At 49.3% G+C, this 24,383-nt stretch overlaps 6 protein-coding genes across 6 annotated transcripts; 3 read left to right on the top strand and 3 right to left on the bottom strand.

The window, feature by feature from the left end:
- Positions 1-6: 6 nt before the first annotated feature.
- On the bottom strand, positions 7-995 carry BC939DRAFT_289273 (uncharacterized protein). The gene has a single exon (XM_051551279.1). It carries the CDS (start codon positions 666-668, stop codon positions 141-143), a length of 528 nt encoding a protein of 175 aa, XP_051408550.1. The 5' UTR covers positions 669-995; the 3' UTR covers positions 7-140.
- Positions 996-1,321: 326 nt separating this feature from the next.
- BC939DRAFT_289258 (P-loop containing nucleoside triphosphate hydrolase protein) lies at positions 1,322-3,245 on the bottom strand. Its single transcript, XM_051551278.1, has 2 exons — positions 2,898-3,245; positions 1,322-2,804 (listed from the first exon to the last, which is right to left on the bottom strand). Exons 1-2 carry the CDS (start codon positions 3,062-3,064, stop codon positions 1,415-1,417), a joined length of 1,557 nt encoding a protein of 518 aa, XP_051408549.1. The 5' UTR covers positions 3,065-3,245; the 3' UTR covers positions 1,322-1,414.
- A 415-nt stretch (positions 3,246-3,660) lies between these two features.
- Positions 3,661-7,216, top strand: BC939DRAFT_462481 (kinase-like domain-containing protein). The gene is made up of 6 exons (XM_051557136.1): positions 3,661-4,709; positions 5,123-5,191; positions 5,386-5,552; positions 5,719-5,889; positions 5,984-6,269; positions 6,370-7,216. Exons 1-6 carry the CDS (start codon positions 4,017-4,019, stop codon positions 7,018-7,020), a joined length of 2,037 nt encoding a protein of 678 aa, XP_051408548.1. The 5' UTR covers positions 3,661-4,016; the 3' UTR covers positions 7,021-7,216.
- A 72-nt stretch (positions 7,217-7,288) lies between these two features.
- Positions 7,289-16,125, bottom strand: BC939DRAFT_506415 (armadillo-type protein; the record flags this gene model as incomplete). Its single annotated transcript, XM_051560780.1, has 19 exons — positions 7,289-7,482; positions 7,596-7,721; positions 7,819-8,044; positions 8,127-9,035; positions 9,129-9,833; positions 9,924-11,246; positions 11,346-11,732; positions 11,808-12,422; positions 12,512-12,751; positions 12,844-13,916; positions 14,019-14,218; positions 14,320-14,648; positions 14,741-14,935; positions 15,022-15,155; positions 15,245-15,325; positions 15,420-15,539; positions 15,653-15,782; positions 15,884-15,929; positions 16,067-16,125. The coding sequence occupies 19 exons, from the start codon at positions 16,123-16,125 to the stop codon at positions 7,289-7,291; spliced, it is 7,092 nt and encodes a 2,363-aa protein (XP_051408547.1).
- A 4,136-nt stretch (positions 16,126-20,261) lies between these two features.
- BC939DRAFT_401303 (AAA domain-containing protein) lies at positions 20,262-23,075 on the top strand (the record flags this gene model as incomplete). The annotated part of the gene is made up of 5 exons (XM_051552598.1): positions 20,262-20,974; positions 21,071-21,283; positions 21,369-22,150; positions 22,256-22,632; positions 22,719-23,075. The coding sequence occupies 5 exons, from the start codon at positions 20,262-20,264 to the stop codon at positions 23,073-23,075; spliced, it is 2,442 nt and encodes an 813-aa protein (XP_051408546.1).
- BC939DRAFT_289250 (uncharacterized protein) lies at positions 22,964-24,132 on the top strand. Its single transcript, XM_051551277.1, has one exon. It carries the CDS (start codon positions 23,243-23,245, stop codon positions 24,011-24,013), a length of 771 nt encoding a protein of 256 aa, XP_051408545.1. The 5' UTR covers positions 22,964-23,242; the 3' UTR covers positions 24,014-24,132.
- The last annotated feature ends 251 nt before the right edge of the window (positions 24,133-24,383 follow it).

Here is a 24,383-nt window from a genome sequence, read left to right as displayed (position 1 = left end):
GTTTTTGTACAATTGTTTATTCATTACTTATTTTATTGAGGAGCGGGATGTCTGTCTATTGTGAAACTTAGAAGTAAAAATTCGCCAAGGTGCTGCCACCAATACAAGCTCACACCCTCACAAGGATTCTTCCTTGGCACTTAGTATCTGGATCCATATCCACCACCACCGCCGCCGCCATACGACGCTCCACCACCATACCCACCACCACCACCACCACCACCATATCCACCGCCATATCCACCACGACCGCCGCGTCCACCACCGCGTCCACCACCACGACCGCGTCCTCCTCCTCCGCCACCACCACCCATATGCATCATATCGATCAAGCGTGGGTCGATCTCCTGGTTGGCCTCCTTGAGGATGCCGACAAGCTCCTTGGCCTGCTTAGCGTTTTCCATCGTGAAGAACGTAAAGGACGAGCCGGTGTTGCCTCCACGGCCTGTACGACCGATACGGTGAACATAATCCTCGACGTTGTTCGGGAAGTCGTAGTTGATTACGAACTTGACATCCTTGACATCTGAAACAGAAAGAGAGAAACAAGAGAGGAGAAAGAGACTGTAAGGAAATAGTTTACAGTAGGTCAAATTGACATAGTACTCTTTACACAGTGTCCATCGGCTGTGTATTATCATCTGCTTGGCGATGTTGCTGAGTATCATCAATAGACCATCGAACTATCCTTTTCTTCCTTTATATTCGCATTCGTTGTCGATGTCGATGTCACTGTTATTGTCTGCTGATCGGCATATCACGCTTCGTTTCAGTAAATCGAATCGAGTTGAGCATCGAGTTGAGCATCGAGTTGAGCGTCGAGTTGAGAGTCGAGTTGGGCGTCGAATTGAGCGTCGAATTGAGCGTCGAGTTGAGCGTCAAAGCATAGGGGGCAAGGGGTCAAAAGGAAAGAAATAAAAACGCATTCATCTGTCTGCGTAAACAGCATCGCGAAAGAAGTGCAATTGTTTACTTTAACTCTAAAACTTCATTTTTTATTTGATTGCCAAGGTAATCCCCTACTTTCTATGATTGCGCGAGTATATATCAAGATATCGTATGCGCGACCAACAGAAAAATTGGAAGAGTCCGTAGAATGGCAACCAAAATGAAGTTCCAGAGCCCCATCATGCCTTCGAAGATGGTTCCGTTGCTGTAGATGGCAGCAGCAGATGGAATAGGAAGAGACGCTGCACTGGACGAAGAAGGAAGAGGCGCCTCGAGCCATTGTAAGAACGATGGGAGGACCCACCGCTCGATGACATAGCAATCCTCCTCAAAAAGACCATCCGGCGCAAACAAAGCTGCATCCAAACGCTTATGTTATGTGGGCGAGAACATTGGCAATAGGGATCCTTTGAGTGTGTGACGCCGAATTGCAAATGCAGATGTGCTCAGCTCCCAGTCCTGATAATCATTTCCATATTCTATGGTGTGTCCACGTTGAAATAAAGGCGTTCCGATGGTAGGGAGCGAACAATGGCGAAATCGGTGATAACCGTGGTGGTGATAGCGGCAAATTGTTGTAGCATCTGCAAGAAATCAAAAACAAGGTAAACTTACCGATACCACGGGAGGCAACGTCTGTGGCAACCATGATAGGGGACTTCCCAGTTTTGAACTCGTTCAATACCCAATCACGCTCGTTCTGGGCCTTGTCACCATGAATAGCAAGGGCTGGCCAGCCGTCCTGACGGAGATACTTGGTGATATCATCGGCAGTGCGCTTCGTTCCAGTGAAAATCAGGGTCTTGTGCTCACGTTCGTCCATAATACGCTCGAGATGCTTGATGAGCTTTCCGCGCTTCTCGTGCTCGGCACAGACCTCGACAGCCTGCGAGATGTTGTGAGACGCAGACAGGCTGAGAGATCCGACGTTGACCTGAATATAGTCCTTCAAGTAGTCCTGGGCAAGCCTTTGGACATCCTTAGGCCATGTGGCGCTCCACATGAGCGTCTGACGATCGGGACGAATCTGGTCAACAATCTTGCGAATCTGGGGTTCAAAACCCATATCCAGCATACGGTCAGCCTCATCCAACACCAAGTAGGTCACACGGCGGAGGTTCGTCTTGCGCGACTCCAGCATGTCGATCAAACGTCCAGGGGTGGCAATGCAAATTTCCACACCGCGAGACAGATCACGAATCTGAGGACCACGGGGAACACCACCATAGACGCAAGTGTTCTTGATGCGCGACGAACTTCCGAACTTCGTGCACTCCTGCTGAATTTGGACTGCCAATTCACGAGTAGGGGCCAGGATGAGAACAATGGGTCCATCACCGGGCTCCAGGTAGGGCTGTGCATTGATATGAACGATCGAGGGCAAGCAGTAAGCCAGGGTCTTGCCCGAACCAGTCTCGGCGATACCAACGACATCACGTCCAGAAAGGGCCATGGGCCATCCCTGGGCCTGAATAGCGGTGGGCGCCTTAAAGCCCATCTCCATAACCTCTTTCAACACATATGGAGGAAAACCAGCCTCCTCAAAGGTCTCGATCGGCTTGGGAATGTTGGGTCCATAGAGAGTCATCTCGTGCTTGGCGCGGAAGGCATCGACTTCGGCCTGGCTTCTGGCTGTGACGATAGGGTCTTCCTGGTAAAAGTTCTTTTCGAACTTTGGAAGGGTGTTCAGATCATACTGGGGTTTAGCCAGGGTATTACCAAGGTTGCTCATTCGGTCCCCGCCACCGCCACCGCCACCACCAAAACTACTACTTCCGTAACCGCTGCTACCACCATAACTGTTACCGCTGTATCCACCGCTACCACCATAGGCTCCGCGGCTGTCCGAGTCGTATCTGAAGAAAATAAAAAATTCGATCAGTGAGATTAAAGAATAGCTTGAGATGATAAATCAGGGCTGATAGCTTCCAGAGCATTGAGATACGTACGGCTTGCGGTCGCGCCTGCTGTTGTCATCGTAGGAGCGGTCGTTACCTCGCTCATGACTGGAGCTGCCGTAGCTTGAGCTGCCATGACTGGAGCTACCGTAGCGAGAAGCGGAGTGGCCAGCACCGGCACCGCTGTAGGAAGATCCACCACCGTAATAGCTTGACATTGTTTAAAGGAATAGATGTAATAGACGAAGTGGAAGTGAAATAAGAGGACAGCAGTGAGCAAAGGGGGAGAGGGAAGTAGGGAAAAAAAGGGGGCAGAGAGGGGAGGGGAAGAGGAAGGAAGGTGGATGAAGAAAGAAATAAAGAATGATGCTAAAAAAAATGTAAACAGGGATACGTCACTTTTTTTTTTTTTATTGTTACAGTCCCATTTTACCGTACATTCGCATTATATATACGTGGAATATAAGATTCGCCACCAGTGCTGCTCTAAATAGGTATATGGGACTGGAGTACTGCAACAACATGCGTTGCAGGCTAAGGGTACAAATGGTTTCGTCCTGCGGACAGTTGCTCGCTCCGAGAGTGACAACGGGGACATGCCTCTGAGTCGCAATGTGGATGGATAGGGGATTAGGATCGGATATGTAGGAGGTGGAGCTGGGTTTCCAGTGTCTGTTTTTAGCCGAGGAAGAGTGCGCCGTGGCCTGCCATTGAGCCATTGGTGTCTAGTCTATCATTTTCCTAGTGTTGTTGTAAGTGCATAGAATGTGTGTGCAAAGAGTGCCTACTTCGAAATGAGAGCTGCTCAAGTTTATATATTTTCATCGGGGCCTTTGTGCCCAGTGTAAGTGTAGGAGATAAACACGATGATCGTTCATACTATTGCTGTTCTTTTTTCTGTTCTTGCTCATCCCTCCTTTCCTTCTCTTTGACCATCACGCTCATTGCGCCATTCTTTCATTCCACTCTCATCCACATTACTTTGCTATTCCATCCTAATGGGCCAATAGATACTTTCTACCACACTTGAAAAAAAGAAAGGTTTTTCTTGCACACCACACATTTTTTATTTTTCTTACTCCACTTCACATCTCCGCACCTTACACCTTTATTCAAACGTGGTTGTCGCAACCCCTTCGCGAGTCATCAATATACATTTTCATCCCCACCATGGCCGATGTATCTCAAGGACAGGGACAACCTCAGGGGCAACAGCAACCGCAACCGCGACCGCACAAGGCCCTCCACAAAAAGACCTCTTTCTTCTTCATGCCTCATGCCCGCACAACCGCACCGCCAACACCAACGTCGCCTCCTTCGCCCACCCTCACCAAACCGCTAACGCCCATGACTACCACCAAAAATATCTCCTCCTCCTTCCCGGGCGCGTCTTTAGTTCAGCACGCCTGGCCAAAGGCCACTGTCGCTGTCCAGTACCTCTCATCACGCTCCCCTACTGCCACCTCTCATTCAAACTCATCTTCGAAGACATATCTACATACCCACGTACGATCCCTCTCCTGTGCCTCCACAACAACGCTCGTCCCTTCGTCTCCTATAACAGGTGCACACAGCAGCTACATCAACAGCAGTAGTAGTGGTAGTAGTCCGAAGCATGAGGTCTGTCTCCCACCAACACCTCAACAGGACAACCCCGGCTACGCCCTGGCAGCATCTGCAATCCCTTTAAACGAAAGCACCAACAGTATCAACAATAGTAGCAGTAGTCAACAAAGCACAATATATCAGAGCAGCAATCTGCCGGTCGCACGATCGATGGATCAATTTGTAGTACTGGAGGAGCTGGGCAACGGCTCGTTTGGGTCGGTCTTCAAGGCGCGGCACAAGGTGTCGGGCGAGCTGGTACGTGTGAAACCGCATGTCAGTGTATGGTCGGACAAAGTTATCTTATTACAGACAAACAGGGGCCCCATGTCCCCCCCACAACCTCCGTTTCCTATTATCGTGCCTGTTTGCCATAATTCGACAACAATAATAATAATAGTAATAACAACAACAACAACAACAACAACAAATGCCCAACCCTCACCTCGCATTGCCCACGCGACATGCTCACATATCACACTCGTATACATCTTTATATCGTCGTTACTACACTTGTTTGTTGCTGTCCTTGCCGTTGTCTATGCATTTGTGCATGTGCATGCGCATGCTCTGTGCCATTTATTGTTGTCTGTTGTTTTCGCGGTGGTTACAACGCATCACTGTAGTATAGGTCCGTTACTGATGGATGCCAAAACATCCTCCTCTCTTAGGTTGCCATCAAGAAGATGAAGAAAAGGTTCACGTCCCAAAGCGAATGTCGCTCTTTACTGGAGGTTAAGGCAAGTTAACAAAAAAAACCCCGAAATTGCGTCTGAACCGAGGGGGGAGGGGAGAAGGGGATTGCTGTTAAAAACATTATAATGGCATTCGATGGAGGAGCGCTGTGTTTGCTTGCTCCCAGTCGACTAACGCTCTTGTTTCTCTTCTCTTTTTGTTTCTCTTCTCTTGTTTCTCTTCTCTTCTTGTTTCTTAGGCCCTTGAAGCGCTTCGCTCTGGACCCAATATCGTTAAACTGCATCACTTCTTTTTAGAGAAAAAGGAGCTTCACATGGTCTTTGAGCTCATGGAGGGAAACCTCTACCAATTGATCAAGGATCGGAACGGGGTCAAGTTAGAGGAGTCTCGGGTCAAGAGCATGGTGTATGTCGATCCTTGTCTATCAATTGCTGTTGTTTGTTCTGTCATGCAACTTCTATCCCCATGCAAATGCACGCATGGTTTGGCTTTAATAATGACCCATGCTCAATTTCTTTCTATCATCAATGCAAAACGGCTTGATTCATTTCTGTTCACCCTCCGATCTTAGTTTCCAAGTCCTCCGCGGGCTACAGCACATGCACTCCAAAGGAATTATGCATCGCGATATGAAGCCGGAGAATATCTTGGTTTCAGGGGATATGGTCAAGGTCGCAGACTTGGGCCTCGCAAGAGAGCTCAAGAGTCGGCCACCCTATACAACTTATGTCAGCACGCGGTGGTAAGCAACTTCAACTGACATCGATTTATAAACCCCATATTGCAACATTTTTCTTTTGTATCTCTTTGCTCACATCCCAATCGGTCGATTACAGGTATCGAGCTCCAGAGGTGTTATTGAGATCATCGGCTTATACTTGTGCGGTCGATCTGTGGGCAGCTGGAACCATCGCTGCAGAGTTGATTACCTTGAAACCACTTTTCCCGGGCAACAGTGATGTGGATCAAGTGAGTCGGATAGGCAACATCCTTGGCAACCCTACTCCTCGTTCTCCAGTGGATATGACCAACGAGACGCTCTGCGGTCAGACGGGGAAGATTGGTGGTGAATGGAAAGACGGTGTTCAGCTCGCTGTCCGTATGGGCTTCACATTTCCTGTTGTAAGTCGAGAGAAAATATCGGCGCACCATGATTATCTCAGCCTCACGCAAGGACAAGACCACTAACTGAAAAGACTTTCACTATTCGTCTCATAATTAGGCGCCGGTGCGCTCATTACGGGATATTATGCCTAACGCACCCGAGGAAGCGCTCGAATTAATCACAGGATTGCTACAATACGAACCCAAGGGTCGTCTCACTGCCTATCAAGCACTTCATGCCAACTGGTACAAGGATTTACCCGAGGCAGAAGACCTGAAGTTCTTGACGGATATCATTCAGCAATCACCGGACAAGCGGAGGAGTATGTTTGCGGCCCTGCGACCTGCGGCATTCAAGAAGGAGAGCAAACAAAGCAAGGACAGGAAGCGAGGGTTGTCGCTGCCGAGCAATATCGACAAACCGACCATAGCAGCCATGGTTCTACGACCGGAATCGCTACACATGCCAGAGAGTCGGAATGAGACAGTATCCGATGCAGTATTGCAGCACCGGCAACAACAACAACTACAGCAGCAGCAACAACAACAACTACAGCAGCAGCAACAACAACAACAACAACAACAACAACAACAACAACAGCAACATCTACAGCAACATATACAGCAACAACAGCACTCGCAGCAGCAACGGGAGGTTGAGGAGCACCAGCGGTTTCTACTGCTGCAGCCGCAACAGGTCGGAACCTTGGACCCGGAATTCGACCTTCCTATCATCTCACCTACATCACCATTTTGGAACGATGGTTAAGCTCGTACTTTTCTGAGTGATTTCAGACAAGACATCGATGCCTGCATGAAGGATTCTTCATAGCAACTTGTACAGTACCGAGGCCAATATCGGCCTCACGCACTGGGATCTTCATTCGCCAATCTTTTTTGAAGAATGACATGCCCACCATTGTAATGATAGACAATTCGCATGGTTAATATAAACCATATATACCCTTGTAAATCACCGGTAGTGAGATATCATTTATTATGTACAAACAGACACCCATAAACCAGCACTAAAAAAACTACCAGAAAGCGCACCATCCAATCCAGCATTGACACAGGTTCTCGTACGAAGACGCCTGCTGGATCAATTTCTCAACCTGAGATGGCACATCGAGCGGTCGATCTGGCTTGAAATCCCTTCCTGTCAACTTGTTGGTGACACGGTTGATGATCGACACTGCACGCTCGTTCAACTGCTCGGGCTGGTTCTCCACTAAAGTGTAGCACACACATTGAGAAGCGGATCAGGCGCGTTAGGCTGGTACTGAGTAATCATCGTGCACAGTTATCACCATCACCATTCTCCGTGTTGGAGAAGCAACTTACTCTTCATATTATCACGGACGAGCTCACGCTCACTTGGCAACACCCTTCTCATGTTACGGGCCTGTTCATCCATCACAGACTCATTCGCTCCGTTCGCTTGGTTGCCTCCTTGCCCATTCTCCATAGCTGTGATAGAAAAGAAAAGGCATCGTATCAATATGAATTTACTGACATCACAAGCATTAGGTGGCAAGACTCATCGCTCGCAGCAGGCTCTACTTACGTTGTCGGGGACTAGTTGTCAAGATTCTCCAGTTGATCAGGGGGTCATACACAAAGGCCTCCAGCACAGCCATCAAACTCTCTTTGTTCTCGCGAAGAACGCGCATGACGTTCTCGCAGGTGTTTCTGAAATTACCCTCGATACCACTGACCTCCATAGCGTTCGTGAGCATGCGCGTCAATCGGAAGGGAATTTGCTCAGGGAATTTCTCACGATGCATAGCAACCTATGAACAGGAGCAGAGAAGCGTGGTTAATCTCAAATACATGATATACCAACGTACTCAGAAGCAATCGTTGTCAATATACCTCGAAGCAGTCGCCGAAATCAATATGCACAATTTTGCCAGAGTTCCTGTCTAGCATTAAATTCGATGGATGTCTGTCACCCAGTCCAAGAATGTATCCAACCATAGACATCACCGCCAAGGACCTCGTGTAGTTCGTCCTTCGGTCCAACCATGCCTCCGAATTTCTGCTCTTCAACCACAACACCTTGTATAGATCCTGTCCTCCTGTGTTGTTCAGCGCATACTCAAACACCTCAACCTTCTGCATAAGCGTCAAGTTGTCATAATCAGGCGCCATCTGCAACATGATGCGGTGCTCAATATTCAAAAGGATCCTTCGGCTCTCGCGGTAATCGCGGATCAAGGTATGGAGCGTATCCGTGTCGGGCAACCATCCAATTAGACCTGAGTTAGGCGAAAGAGGGATGACAGGATAGCGCTGAATACCAAGATACCGCTTGAAGGTTTCGGGGTCGATCGAGAGCAAGGTATTGACGAGTCCGAAAAGCTGCATCACGCGCTCATCCTGACGCAGATCCTCGTGGCCCTTCAGCAGATATTGGTAATCGCGTCCGTCACTTCCCTTGACAGTCAGGCGACGAGGACGTTGCTTCGACGTCATGACCGTGAGTGTGGGCACAAACGACGAAATCTTGACAATGGGCTCGCCACTCTTGTAAGTGCCCGGAATAGCGAGCTCCAGATCTCGAGCACCCTGCAGCTGTGGTGAGACGTAGGGTAAGTCCAGAGTACTGAGCTGTGGAAGCTGTTTGGCGATGCGACGGAAGACTTGGTAGTAAATATCCCAGGCTTGGTTAAGGTCATTGATATCCTGGGTCTGACCGTAACGAATGCAGCACTCCTGGGCCTCCTTCAAGTCTCGACCGAATGCCTGATTGAACGAGATCTCGCGCAGCGTCTCAGGGCCCTAGATCATCATATAGCGGAATATTAAAACTCAGTCCTTGCCATGTTTGAATGAATGAAGCAATACTGGCCATCAAGTTAACTCAGAACTTACTCTCTGCAACATCATATGAAGCGGCTCCAGCTGTGCCAACATTCCGTTGATGTTGCGGTCTCCGAAGTAAAGCCTAGATGCCTCCTCCAGACCTTCGTGCCACATCTCGTGCCACAGAATGGCTACACGGATCAGCTCCTGACTGACTAATAGCGCCTGCTCGACCAACAAAGGACTGTGAAGTCTCATCTTCTCCATGATTGCCAACGCTGCATTCTTTCGCAGGACACTGGGCGATTTTGATGCAACTGTCAAAGAATACACAAGCGCCTGAGGGTGCTCCTTTCCGACATCGGCCAGGAGCTGGTGAATGAGTCGATGGACATTCGGGCTGGGTGCATGGATACGCGCGATTAATTGTGGAATGACTTGCAGCCATGTATCAATGCTGACTGTCGAAAACCCGTCGCTTAGGGATGCACTGATCTCAGCGCGATGACCAAACTTAAACCACAGCGTAAGCAGACGCAATGTGTCCTGTAGCGAGTTTCCACGCGAGAGTGCAATCGACTTAAAGAAGCCCTTGACCGATGGAATAACATATTGAAGCCATGGATCGCGTCCAACATGATTGGGCGGTGAGTTCTTTTCGTAGAAAGTGATCACTTCAAAATTCGCTAAGGCCCAGGTATGCCATGCTTTGTACCAATCCTTATCCAAGTGGGTAGCATAGAGATATGGTGTCAGAATACTCTCGATGGAATCCTAAATTTTGATACCATAAAAATGGGAGATCAGTACATGATCTACCAATATGACCTACATGCAATGTTTCTGCAATTCTCTTAGGCTTACATGTGTCCATCCGTCTTGAAGAGCAAACTGCCATTCTCCCTGCTTGAGATAGCAGCGGGCAAGTAACCTAGAGTAATCAGCAACATTTCCGTTTGACTGGTTGGCGCCCGTCATTGCGATGCCTACATCCTCCGCAGTTCCAAGACCGAGATCCGACGCTAAACGATCCGTGAACTGGCGCAGACAATCCAGCGTCTGCTCCCGAACGCCAGTTGCCCACATGTACTTCAATTTGGCGTACACAATCTGTGGTGGAGTAACCTGCGTCATTGCTGTGAAGCTCATGTCCGCAGTCTCTGGTCCCATAAGAGTGCTCATCGTGTTCTCCGCCAACTTGAGTCGACCGTTCTTGCGGCACAGGTTCATAAACTTGATTCGCATTTCCATGTCCTGAGCTGGCGAAATCACAATTGCATGGACTTTGATCAACTTCTGCCAAACCTCTACGTTTCTCTGGCATCCTTTCAGTCGCTTCATCCATGTGCGGCGGATAGTCGCCTGTCGATCGGGCTGGTCGTGGTACTGCTTGTAGGTGATAATCTCCTCCAGTTCAGCCATCATTTGAACACGAACCACGGTTGCGTACGCTCGGTTGTAGCTCTCGCCCACAAGCGCGGTCAGCTCTGTATCCAACATGTTGCGGGTCTTGTCGATGTATTTCTCCGCCTCTGGAAATTGGTTGCGGTGAAGCGCCAAAATGGCCTTGAAAAAGGCCCTATCCGAGTTATCCTGCATCGCGGAGATGTATTCGTCCAAGAGTTCCCACTGGCCCAATCCCCATGCAGCCGCAGCAGCAAAGGACGCCATCCTTTGACGCACCTTAGTTGGCGAGCTACCCCACTTGGTCTGAGCTAGAGACGAAAGAGCATCCCATTCTCCGAGTGCATGCAGGCATCGCATGCGCTGGACCGTCAGTGTAAGATCATCTGGATTCTCCTGCTGTTTCCGCTCATACGCTGCAAGCGCATCCTCCCACCGCTGGAGTCGTTCATACCACGCCTCCTTGAGCTCAAAGTCATGGTGCAGCTGAGCATGTGTGAGAATGCCCGCAGCGGCGTCAGGTTGCTGAAGATTATTGTTGATTCCAATCAGATCCTCAATCGCATTCGTTGAGGGTTCAGTCAAGAATTCGAGCTCCTTGTAGTGCAACGCTTTAGCGAACGCATGGCTCTTGGCAGCATATTCGCCCAAAGTCCGAATGTCGATCGGAAGTGGTTTGTCGTCATGTTCCATGAACTCGGCGAGGTTGAGAAGAATCTGAATAATTTCAGGCGAAATGTTGGACGCAGTCAATGCTGTTACCAAAGCTCTCGCCAATTCCTCCTATAGGTTATTCAGGGACATATAAAGGATAAAACATATATCAGTCTTATTGCAATTGGCATTGCTCGCGAATCACCTCAATGAAAGAGCGATATATACCTGATATTGGTCCAATAGCTCACTCCAGCACGAAACGAACGCAGCATTAAAAAGCTCTCTGGCCAAGGGGTGGTACGAAATTGCCATGTCCGCGCACGCTCTGAGTGCATGTGAAGGTGTTTCCTTGAGCATCTCCAAGCAAAGTCGTCGGATCCAGTCTGCCCAGTCGTCCTTGGTTGAACGGGGTTGGGTGTCCCATGCTCTGCGCAGTGAGGCCTGGTTGACAGGGAGCTTGCGGATTCCGGATTCAGCCTGAGGCACATCTGCCATGACCACATATCGATCGTCACCCAATCCAGGTAAGTCCGAGGGCAGCGGTTCGCGTTTCAAAAGCTTCGACACCAAGTTATCGTACGTTGCATGGCTAATTCTCGCGCGGATCAAAACCTATTATGATGTATCAAAATGTTAATTTCGCGTCAAGGATCAAAAGGAATGTGTTAACATGGAGCAGCGACTAACCTTCTTGATCATTGGAATAAAGTTCACGTAGTCTTGTCCAAGTTGCAGAACTAAGGAGCACAGCGCATCCATAGTAGGCATCCTCAGTTCAGGTCCGGGCAAGGCAAGGATACGAGCGAATGGATGTATGATCCTGGACGCATAATCAGAAAAGTTGACTCTCTTTGCCAATGTGCCGATCGTGTTGATGGCAGCTCTACGCAGATGCATGGGCGAATCTGGCTTTTCAAACGTCTTGACAAGGACGGGGATGACAAGATGCATGTACTCCTCAATATTGGACCCGAACTTGACAAACGCCTGCAGCACACGAAGGGATGCATCATGTCTTTCTGTCATGTCGTTGTCAAACACGGCGAGGAAGGATTGCAGAAGGTTCGGCAGGTATGCCTTGAATTCTCCATCGAGGGCAACGGCAATGCTCTCCACCAGTCCAATAATGCGCTCCTGCAATCTTGTGTGGCTCCAGTTGTCTCTAACGAGCTGCAGCAAATCCGGAAGGTACGGGCGGATGTGAAGCTTGACAATCAAGACAAGGAACCCCATCTTCTCAAAGTAAAAGTCGAGGTTGAGAAGAGTGCCGGACTGCATAATGCTTAGGTACACTGGCATAATCTATAGAAACAATAGATTATTTGAGCTGTTAGCGTTCCGTGTAATGATCAACGCCCTGCTAAAACACTCTTGAGTAGTCGACCCCGTACCTGCGGCAAGAAGGGAACCATCTTCAGCTGTAACGCCTGGAAGATGTTTAAAATGGCTTGAGTGGCAGGTTGGTACTGCTGGCTCAGAGATGGATCCTTCAAAATCTTCAGTAGCGCATTGATCACAACTGTGGGGTAGTAGTCCTCTGACGAAGGTCCAAGTCCCGCCATTAGAAGCGATACATCTGAGCTCTGCGATTTATCTGCTTGGTTATCGTCCACAGATTCGATGATCATTTGCTAGTTTAGCGAGAAATAAAAAAGGAAGTATGTCAGATACGGATTCCATCACTGCAGCAGACCCGAATCAAGTGCCTGTAATCAATGAATACCTTGTGACGGTAAGGGTCGAGGGCTCCGAGGATACCCAGCAGCTTGATGGTCTCCTTCCGAATGTTGGCAGACTGTTCTGTCTTCAAAATTGTCATCAGGGTGTCCAAAAGTCCCGGATACTTGATATACGGGTCGATCACATATCCCGTGTTACTTGCCAACTGCCCGAGTGTCTTCAGTGCAGCACTTCTCTTTGTTAAGGAGCTCTGGTCTTGGAGTGTATCAATGATCAATGGCATGAGCTGATCCATGAAAGGAAGAAGGTCTTCACCACCAACTCGAGCGAGCTCTCCGAGTGCCGCCAAGATGCTTGAGACAACTCCTGCGCTTTGGTCCTTGGCCTTGGGCAGCAAAACTTTGATGATGGACTCGACATACGGTTTTACAAGACGCTGCGACGCAATCACCAGCAATGCCAACAGTCGCGCACTCTCCTCCTTATTACGACTCACACCCGAGTACTCAATTTCCGTCAGGAGTTGAATTAGCGTCTTTCGCAGCGATGGCATGACATAGGCGGGGTTGTGCGCTGAGAGTCGACCGATTGTCGTGATAGCGTACTCACGGATCGTAAAGACCTCGTCGTTCAAGGCAATAAACAGCGAGCGGACGTTCTCTGCTTGAGCAAGATGGCGATCGAATCTCTCATCCAGGGACGCCATGACAGTCTGCCGGATAACAGGATCTGGATCTGCAATGCCCACAGTGAGCAGCTTTTCCAGAACTTCGCCCACAACCTGGACAGCGTGAGTACTGATTTGAAAACAAATAGGGTCCCGAACAAATAACTGGCAGCAAGTTTGAGCAGCCGATCTTCTGATGTCCGGGTTGTCATCCTCCAGATATGGGATGCAACAATCACGCACAAACTCGTTCAGGGGATGTCCAGAGAAGTTAAAGGATCCCAGTGTCGTGAGCGCAAGGATGATCAGTTCCACATCCTTCGGTTCTGCGGATTGAATATCGCGCCGGACAGGTGAGTTCGACAGCCCTGTCCGTGCCGAGCTTGGAGCTCCGAGAGGCTTATACGGTTGTCCGCCAAGAATCACAGAGAGCATGTTGAGAAGGCGGTCTATAAATTTGATGACATAAAAATGCCGAGTCAGCCTTACGAACATAGATCCAAAGGGAAGCATTGCGGACATTAATACCAGCTATGATGTAGCCATCGTACCTTGGATGACGGGTAGCAATGGGGGTATACAGTTCGAAAGGTCGGCCAGCGACTGACGCAGTGGTTCACTCAGCCCCGTAGCAAACATCAGCTCCAGCAGTTCGTGCGCCTGGACGTGTTTTGTGAGCGCTAACCCAACCGCGTTAGCCAGCATACTAATGCAACTGAATATTGGCGTATCTGTTTGGATGCGGTTTTTGCTAATGAAGAACGCAGATCGAGCGAGCGTGTCAAGTTTATAGCTGTAACATCTGTAGAATTTAACCTACTATCCTCGGAACCCTGATATTCTTGCACATACCTCTTTAGCCTGAGTCCATCCTTTATGCAGATGAGGATATCGTCAAGAAACTCCCCCATGTCCGCTCCAGCTACGAGCGCAACCTTTCCGATGGCGATGAAAGCATTCGACCGATCCTTTTCCTTCATTATTGAGCGCTCCTTGTCCTTGCGAAGCTGGCTGAGGATATGAATCATGGACCGATGCAGATAGACGCTCGCGAATTCTGTAGGGTTATACGATGCCAGATCGGGGATTAGCGAGATTACCGCTCGGCGAACAAGACCATCTCGGTGATCCCTGTACTGGAATACAGTCTCACAGGTGCTTTTGTATCGCTCATGCATAAACTGTTCCGCGAACAATTCAAAGGAAGGAGTTCAGCAATCTTTTTTATCTATGAGCCGAGTTAAACATCTCAAATGTTTGCTTCTCCACTCACCATTCCAGCATGGAGCAGTAGCTCACGGTAAATCAAGAGTGAACCATGAATACTTTCGGTCGAGGCAATCCGTAGGCCACGCTGTGCTTCCTCGTTAATCCTGTTGTACCAATCGGTTTTTTTTGTACTGTTGCGGTCTGAGACGATAAGCAGGACAGCGCTTAGAGCATCTGCGGCTGCAATCCGGATGTTTTGCTAATAGATAATAGACGAGAAAGATTCAATATGGCGGCATTTTGACGCGTTGCCCGCGTATTATTAGGCTCATGACGAACACGTACATTTGGATCCCTGAATGCGACCCAGATATGATCCAATATGGAAGGAACATATTGATAAACAATGACATCTGCATGGCGGACGAGCTCAGCAAGAACTAACACACTAGCATGGCGTCGTGCTTCCTGCCGATCTCCTATGTGATGCGAATACGGAGAACTTAGACGAGAGAAAACCGGCAAAGCTCAAGCAAATTATAAGTTTATCTTGTCCCTGCGCCTCTACCTGTGAGCCATTCGATTGCCCTTTTCAGCTCAAACTCGACAAACTCTGTGGTGAATGTTCCTCCCTGTTGCGCCAATTTTCCTAATTATGGACCCAGAGCAGATAGAAGGTTGTCAGGTGCCATTCTTACAAACTTGATCAGCCCTACATTGGCAACAAATATTCATGCACATACCTAATGCTCTTGCAGCGACTGTCATAGTCTTTACGTCTGCAGGGAACAGCTGTCGCAAGTAATTTGCGAACCGGGTTTCCTGCGTCGTGTTTTCCTCGCCTTCAATCCCAATCAACTTGTCTAGATCGAATAAAGACAAATAAAATAAAGTAAAGAGCCTTGGTGAATCTAGGCGTACATATCAAATGTCTGAAGAATGAGTGCGATCTGTAGGAGGTTATTGATGCAATTACCAATAATCATGACACCGCATAGTTTGTCATTATTGTCAACGCTCTGTACAAGTGTCCAGATGATACTATTGACCTCGCCGTAAAATCTAGTCAGGTCCTGCCCCGATAGCTCCCTCGACATGACAGCGACCTACACAGGATTTCAGTTGTTTCAATAAATGAGTAAACCAGGTCCAGTAAAGATTCAACCGCAACGAAAATTCCCACAGTTTTGCTTGTCAAAAGCCTTACATATTCCTTCAAGGCCTGTGCCGACAGTGACCTGACCTCCTCATTTCTAGCGAAAGCAGTTGAATGAGCAAGTAATACGGGACAATACATAAGTCAGCCTTTGTACAGAAGCGAAAAATAATAATAATAATAATAATAAAAACGCAATATTCATGGATCCCTATAGTCCTCCTCACGTCTTACTTTGACTTGAGGTCGTTCGTCAGCTTCGATAGGGTATCTGGGGGCGGTGCCGTCGCCATGGTATGTAACAAGGTCAGTATGTGACCTTCGGATGGCAAAGGCTGCTCTGTCTTATGTGTCTGTCGGCAATGGCGTGGTGGTTGCGCAGCTCTGTTTCCCCGTAGGTGAGAATGAGTCCCGGTTGCTGCTGCTGCTGCTACTGCTGCTTCTGTTTCCCTTCAAGGTCCTGTTTGTGGGTAAGTTATGCTCCGGTTGAGATGATCGTTTTGGGGTGGGAAGTGGGAGCGTCGTCGCGACCGTGGTAGTGAAAAAGGGGACGGGCACAACACGTACGTGTACGTGAGTAATCGTACACTCGACCCCTCTGCCCTGGGCAAATGAAAAATGCAAAAAATGGTGGCGCAAATGAAGCGTCGAGGTTGAATACCACACCGACTCTTTCCTTAACATCCCCTGCTCCTTTGTCTTTCCTGTTCACCATTCTGGTGATTCTGCTCATCTTCACCTAGCCAAATATGGAACACGACGACCATGCATTGACCGTGAACAACAGGAACATCAAGCAATTCACTGCCAATTCCACGTCGTCAAACCATCTCCTCACCACCTGTAATGACGGCCCCTCTTCTGAACTTGTCCGAGAGCTAAATGCCCTTCTGGAGCGGCATAACCAGCCCAATGCACCTCCAGAAGCATTGCATGAACTCCTATCTGAATCCTTGGCGCAAGTCCTCCAACAATCGACCCTCCATTGGTGGTGCCATCCCGACTTACGGCCGATATCAATTGAGCTGCTACACATCTTCTCCCTCGACACAAACAGCTCGTTGGAGCAATTCAAACAAATCATGGAGGGGATTCTCAGCGGCTGTTTGGACTGTACAGAATCGTATCAGCAGGATAGGAGGGTGTATCTGGCTAGGTAACATGCATTTCTCAGAAAAGACGATTTTGTGGTACTTTTTCTGTATCTAATTGCAGTTTCATAACTTCTAGGTTACTCAAGCAGTATGATGAGGATGTGGTCAATGTCTTCTTTCATACGCTGCTCGAGTGGGATTGTACCCGTCTGGAGAAAAGGATGGAAAGCCTGATGGGAGCCTTGTCTTCACCAGAGACTCAAAAACGGAAAAAGATATGCGTCTGCGAGGTCTTGCTCGATCCATCGTTATTGTTCCTCCCAAACTACTCGGAACGGATCTCGGAGCCATTGGCAGCCTTGATTAGCCAGTTGTTGGCCCACAAGAAGATCAAGATCCTTTCTGTACTTCCAGGGCTTTGGCTGCTTATGCTGCACAGTGATGTCGCCATCCAATCCTGGGCAATCTATACGAGTAACCTTGCTGCAGCCGGTGATTCCTTACTTCCTGAGAGGTGGAACGGTTGGGAGCAATTTCCGGTGGTTTGGAAAATAGCCCTGGACATGTCGAGTGGATCGCTAATTGGAGTCGATAGGACAAGCATGCCTCTTTCGACCGATTCGGCTCGCATCTGGAGGGCGATTCGAACAATGCTATCTAACATGGGGCGCGACGTGATTCATTTGGCGATCAAAAATGACAAGGCCTCGTGGATGACACTTCGTACTCAGCTCTTGAAATCGATCAAAGATTCAGAAACGCCATCAGCGATATTTCTTGAGACATGTCGCATTGCATTTCATCTAGTCGGGAATTTGAAACAGGACTTCTGGAGAAATGATGCAGGACAAATGCCCGAAGGTCTAGAGGGGCCGGAGGAAATTCTCCGGTCTGCATTTAAGCATCGCGGAACACTGGAGTACATCACAGCACTTGTCACAAAGGAGCAAGCTACCAAGGATGCGCTGACCACCCAAGCTCTTTCTCGAGTATACGCGGAGTACACAACCTGGATATCGCACTTCATCAACTCTCTCTCTGGAATCTTTCATCTATCAGAGATTCTGATATCCACAGCAAGCGATCTTCTGAGTGTTATTAGCCGACGCATCGCCATTAGAACAGCAGACGCAGCACCAGCCCCCGAGATGGACCACATTCCAAACAACGAATACCTGGAATTCGACCTCGAGATGATCAGCATTGTCTTTCAGCTACTCAGCGGGCGGCAGGATGACGGTCTCTTGGGAGCAATTGTGGAAACACTATCGGAGCATTTGACGTGGCTCGGACCGATTTGTGCCCTGGGATCAGGCGCGCTCAATATGTCGGGGCTGGCTCCTCATACCGCACAACGTATCGCTGGGTTAGCAGCGCGCACGTCGGCTGCTGGCAGGAGGTTCACGTTCGCATTACTAGAGCGTGAGTCGGGGATTATGTGGCGAAATTACGGAACTGCCACCATTACCGCTAAGGCTGAGGTGGTCGGTAGAATAGATAAGGCAAACCCGGTGCTCTGGCTGCGTCTGGCACAAACGACATCATCCATCGGACGTCCGGATCATCGGGACCGACTGGATCCAGAATATCATGAGCAGCTCATGGAGTGGCAAACCTGCATGCTGGAGCATTTTGCAAAGCTGACGCTGTTACCCAAGCTGGAGATCAAGCCTCGCTTTAGTGAGGACACTCTCCGCATGTCTGGGTTATTCAACGACGACTTGGACGTTGTATTTCGGGCCAACTCGATTCTGCTCCAGGGATTTGCCACACAGGGAGAGGAATGGCTTAAGAGACTCACCAATCATGATAACAAGCGATTCTTGGTCAAGCTGCTGAAATTGTGGTGTAGCCCTGACCCTGAGACGAAAACACAGGCTCTGTTCATCATGCGGTTCGCCTGGCAAGAAGTGACGCGACCATCCTGTCTTAGACTTGCGTACCAGCTCGGAGGCGAAAGAAGCATGGAGGAGCTGGATAGCATCTTGGCGGATTTTCGCGACCGAGGCAGTCCCGGAGGAGCTACCCCACCGGCACTGTTTGAGCTTCTGTTGGACTCTGTGACAACCCTCTTTCTTAACAACTCAATTGACGGCGAAGGAGGGCTCTATCTTCAAATTTTCTTAGACCTCACATCATCACAGGACGTGGCACAGCATGTATCCTTGATAAAAACGCTCTGGAATTCGATATGGCTATCGCTCAAGGCCGCTTTTGTCGCTGGCAGGACAACATGGGCTGATTTACAGGATCGACAAGAGACTATCAGGACAATGAAGGTCGTGGCGAATGTTGGACTTTTGATCATCGGAAAGATCCGTTACTTTGAGCGCCTTTTGGAGTTTGAAAAGCAGGGGTTGGATGCTAATGGTCTGGATCAGGACATGGTGGACGAATTCGACGAGCAGAAGCCATCTACTAGAATAGAGACCATGCCGCTGGAAGCCATGAAAGACGGACTACCGCGCATTGCAGACTGGACCTATGCTCAAGACACGACTCTTTGCACTTCGGCTATCGAGCTGGTTTGCGCTGTCTTAAATCTGCTAGCCGACCATAGCAGCTTTATCGGCGACAAGACGAACGCATATTTGACAGGAATTGCAGAAGGGAACCCCAAGATTAAGAGCCTGCTTACGCCGGAACAGCGCGAGACTCTCTGGATCACACTTAGTCGGCACGTCGCCTACGCAAATGGAGCAGCTCCATCCTCGCTCCAAAAGACACCCCTTATGCAGGAAACAAGCGTGTCAGCGGCCAAAAATGAACCTATCGAGATTTCGGATGATGATTTTGACGATATTAACGAGGTCGATCTGGTTGAACTGGACTTTGACGAGGATGACAAAGACGATATGGAGAATCAATCCTCGGCTTCGGTATCTAAGGATCAGAACAAGACACTGACGGTGACTACTCCCTCTGTTGCTCCTGCCTCTTCTACACGGCCGAATTTCTTTTATCAACTTACGTCTGAGAACAACCCTTACCAAACAAAGTTGAACTTCACCTCCATTGGATCAAGCGGCGGGATTCCTGCAGGAGGTTCGACGACGGCGCGTCGACTTCCTGCGTCTTTGAACCGCTTCGGCAACCTCGCTCAGAAACTTACCTTCAAACCTACCCCGAAGGCACTGGAGGTCAAAAAGGGAAGCAAGCTGAGCCAGATGAGAGCGGATCACAGAAGGGAGCGCATGGATATGGCAGCCGCCACTAAAATAGCCCGCGAGATAGCGAAGCGACCACCGATCCCTAACCCTGCTGTAGCAGCTGCCATCGTATCTAAGCCATCTGTATCTGAGAGCGAGAGCGAGAGCGGCAGCGAATCTGATGATATGGATAGTGGACTAAGCAGCTTGGTCGATGCGGAGGAGAAGTGGAACAACAGGAACAACAAGGCTCAGGAGCCAAGGAAGACTAAACTCTTGGATTTGAAAGAAGTAATTGGCCCCGCCAAATTTGTGGACACAGTCGCCATTCGTCGCCAGAAGGTCATCGAGGACGCTCAGAGACAAAATAGGCTGGCGCCCAACCTTGCCGCGCTGCACGCTCAAATCTTGAAGTGGGATGTCTCTTCTGCTGGCGATCGACCACCTGGTGACAGGGAGTATACGACCATTCCATCAAGATTCAACTCTGTCAACGACTACATCAAGGCGTTCGAACCTCTGCTGGTACTCGAGTGTTGGCAGCAGCTCATGGGTGCGCGAGAGGAGGCCAACCAGTCGTCCGATTCAGTCCTGGCCCAGTTTATCAACCGTGTCTCCATCGACAACTTTCAGGACATACACATGAAGATCCCGCTGGATAGAGCAAGTAGCTTAATGGTCGAGGATGTTGTCGTGGTTTCGGACCCCGTTATCAAGGATGTGTTTAGTGCGACAGGGAATGCTGCAAGAGCCAAGCCATTTTTCGCCAAAGTTCAGTCCATCACAAAGGCCAAGGGCGAATGCGAGGTGATCTTCCGAACGTATTTGAAAATCGAAGAATCGAGCCCACTCATGTTTATGCGCCCAAAGACGACTTGGTCCGTGCTCAAGATGCTGAAGTAAGTCCCCTTTGTTTTCTCTTCAAGTTTCGCCTATATATTAGTCTGTGTAAACCTGGCACTTACCCTCGCCTTATTGGTATTGCTTTCCTTCAGCTTAACTACGACGCACCGCGAGTACGCCGCTCTGGCCGCCATGCGATACTATGAGCTCTGCAACGACATTCTTAATCCACCCAACACACCAGTCAAGAAGCCCTCACTCGAGAACACCCAGAAGGTTATGGACATTTACCAGGTCAACACTCCACAAGCCCAGGCAATTGTCGCAGCAATTGAAAAACCAATAGGATTTACGTTGATTCAAGGGTAGGCTTCCCATTTATGGAGGTAGACGGTACCACATGAAGAGAATGCATTTTTAACAATTTATATGTTTTCACTCTCCCTTCAGTCCCCCTGGTACAGGAAAGACGAAGACGATTCTCGGATTAGTTGGAGCGCTTCTAGCCGACGGCTCTCGCCAGCGTGCAGCACCTGTTGTTCAATCGTCGCGAGTATCGGAGCGTCCTTTACAGACCGGCACCGTTAGCCGCATTCTCGTCTGTGCTCCTTCGAATGCAGCCATTGACGAAATTGTAAAGCGACTGAAGGGTGGTATTCGGAATACCGTTGGGCAGATTTACATACCTAAAGTCGTGCGCGTTGGAACACTCGAGACCGTCAATGCCGAAGTGAGGGATGTGGCGCTGGATACGCTCATTGCAAAAGAACTAGAATCAAGCAGTTCTTCGAAGGAAGAGTTTCAATCTGTTTCCCAGTCATTGGTTTCGATGCGCGAGAAGATGCGGCAGCTGCAACAGGACCTCGAAAAGGCGCGATTGGAGCTAGTGCAGGCCAAAGATGCCAGTGACCCTATGTCGATCACCAATGCACAGTCCAAGGTCAAGGCGATCAACAAGTCGAAATGGCAGCTAGGTCAGGAACTAGATAGTGCCCGCTCCAACCAACAAGAGGCTTCACAAAAGAAGGATCAGGCAAGGAAGGACGCACGAAACAAGATTCTGGGCGAAGCGGATGTCATTTGCTCGACCCTGAGTGCCAGTGGCCACGATCTGCTCACGACGTCGGTTTTCACCTTTGAGAGTGTTATTATCGATGAGGCAGCCCAATCAGTCGAAATCAGCTCATTGATCCCGTTGAAATATGGCTGCAAGCGGTGTATCTTGGTCGGAGGTAGGCTTCTAGTGTGCTGAGCTGCTGTTATTGCTTTACTATTGCAGTTGAAGATCCATAACATTAACGAATGGCTTTATTTTTACCTCTTTCTTTCTGGAATAGACCCTAACCAGCTTCCGCCCACAGTGATATCCCAATTGGCAGCTCAGTACGCGTATAATCAAAGTCTTTTCGTCCGCATCCAGAGACTCGCACCGACTTCGGTTCACTTGCTCAGTATCCAGTATCGTATGCATCCCGACATCAGTATATTCCCCTCACGAGAATTTTACAAGGCACTTCTGAAGGACGGTCCTGACATGGAAATCAAAACCAAGGCAGAGTGGCATCGCAACCCAATTACCCCCCCATACCGCTTCTTTGACGTATATGCAGGTCGAGAAGAGATCGGATTGTCTCATTCTCAGCACAACCCTATCGAGGCTGAAGCCGCCGTCGCGCTTTTGGAGGGGCTCTGCAACGGCAATCCAACGCTGAACGTAAGTAGCACTTGTACAGCTTCGATGTATTTAGGTTTCTATCATTCCTAACGCTCTAGGTCTCTTGTATCTGTGCGATTTTGCAGTTTTTTAGACGAGTCGGTGTTATTTCGCCATACAAGCAGCAAGTTCGGACATTGAAAGAGTATTTCCAGAGGGTGTTCGACAAGGGCATTCTTGAAGCAGTTGATTTCAACACAGTTGACGGTTTCCAGGGTCAAGAAAAGGACATCATCATCTTCTCATGTGTCCGTGCTTCTGCAAGGGGGTCAGTAGGGTTTTTGGCTGATATCAGGCGCATGAACGTCGCATTAACGCGTGCGCGTCAGTCCCTGTTCATCCTGGGACATGCTAATACTCTACGGCGTGAAGAGATTTGGGGTGATCTTGTGAGGGATGCCGAAGACCGCGGGTTGTTCACCAGGGTATGTGCTGTTAGTTGAGCAAGAGCCCCACATTCGTATCTTCACTTTTGCTGACACACGCAACGAACCTGTGTGGCGCTATTATACTTTATTATTAGGTTGTACCGGGTATCTTTGGACGAAGAGGAGCCACATCACCTCAGAATATCTTAAAGCCCAATATCACGGCCGATCGCAGGAACGAGATGTATGGTCGAGTTGCCGACACCAGGCTTGCGACCGCTATTGAACGGCCGATGGCTACTATCGACGACATCATGGAGGTCTCCGTTTATCCAACTCTACCGGAACCTGGCAAGAACCTAGAACAGCAAGACCGATCTCTTTTGCAAAATAGCGTCTCAAGAGGGGATGAGGGAGAATCGCAGAATAGGGAGAATGATCACAAGAGAGGTATGGGACCTTCTGATAACAGATACTGGACAGGCCAAGGACCTCCCGAGGACGAGTACAAGGGAGGGCGAGCGCCTAGACCTTCAGGTCGAATGGACTCCTATCAGCCCCACCCCCCTCAGGATTATCGACGCGAATTTGATGATCATCGTCGCATGGACGGGAATAAGGATCACTCGCACAATCCCTCACCCAGACGTCAACACCACTCCAGCGACGGACTTCCGCCATATCCGAGCGATTCTGAGAGCGGTTATGGTGGCCAATCTGGCCACTTAAATAGACCTCCCTCGCCTAAGCGATCGAAGGCGACCCCGAGCCTATTCCTGAAGAGCAAGCCCAGGGATATGAGGACAGCACCAGGTTCATCGCGGCAGTCTGACCCGCGCGAAAGGCTTGCTGCTCAGGTGATTCCGATCAGGAAGAGCTATCCCGCTAGACCAAACTATTCATCTGGGTCTTCTCGACCAGCCCAGCCTCCACCACATTACAGCAAGCGTCCCTCGGCGCCGTCGCTTGATGATATTTTGAACACTATGAACAAGAAGCCTCGTGGAACTTAGTTTCTCAGACTATATTTGCTGCATCTCCTTTCTTTCATTTTCGCTGGTATTCATTTGCATTTCCTACACACATTCGTACATGTACAATAAACGCGCCTATAGGCAAGCTGCACCGTATACAACGTTAAATAGTCTATAGTGAATACAACCTAATGGATCCTATAGCTCAAAGGTACTTGCGACGGTGCTAAAGTGCGTCAGGGCAACAAAGTCTGGCGTAGCTTTAATCAACTTGCGCATGACACCAATCTCGCCCGTCCCTATGAGCTCGCGTTCCTTCTCAACGCGCCAGTCGAATCCCTCGGTTTCCATCGACATGATCTCGACCCGGAGTTTGTCCTCAGGACTTGTGCCCCGGTATTCCAGATCC

The sequence above is a fragment of the Gamsiella multidivaricata genome (assembly GCF_025024155.1).
Source record: "Gamsiella multidivaricata strain RSA 2152 chromosome Unknown BC939scaffold_72, whole genome shotgun sequence".
Taxonomy (NCBI): Eukaryota; Fungi; Mortierellomycota; class Mortierellomycetes; order Mortierellales; family Mortierellaceae; genus Gamsiella; species Gamsiella multidivaricata.
The sequence above is the reverse complement of the archived record's forward strand: the minus strand, read 5'-3'. Positions and strand labels throughout refer to the sequence as shown.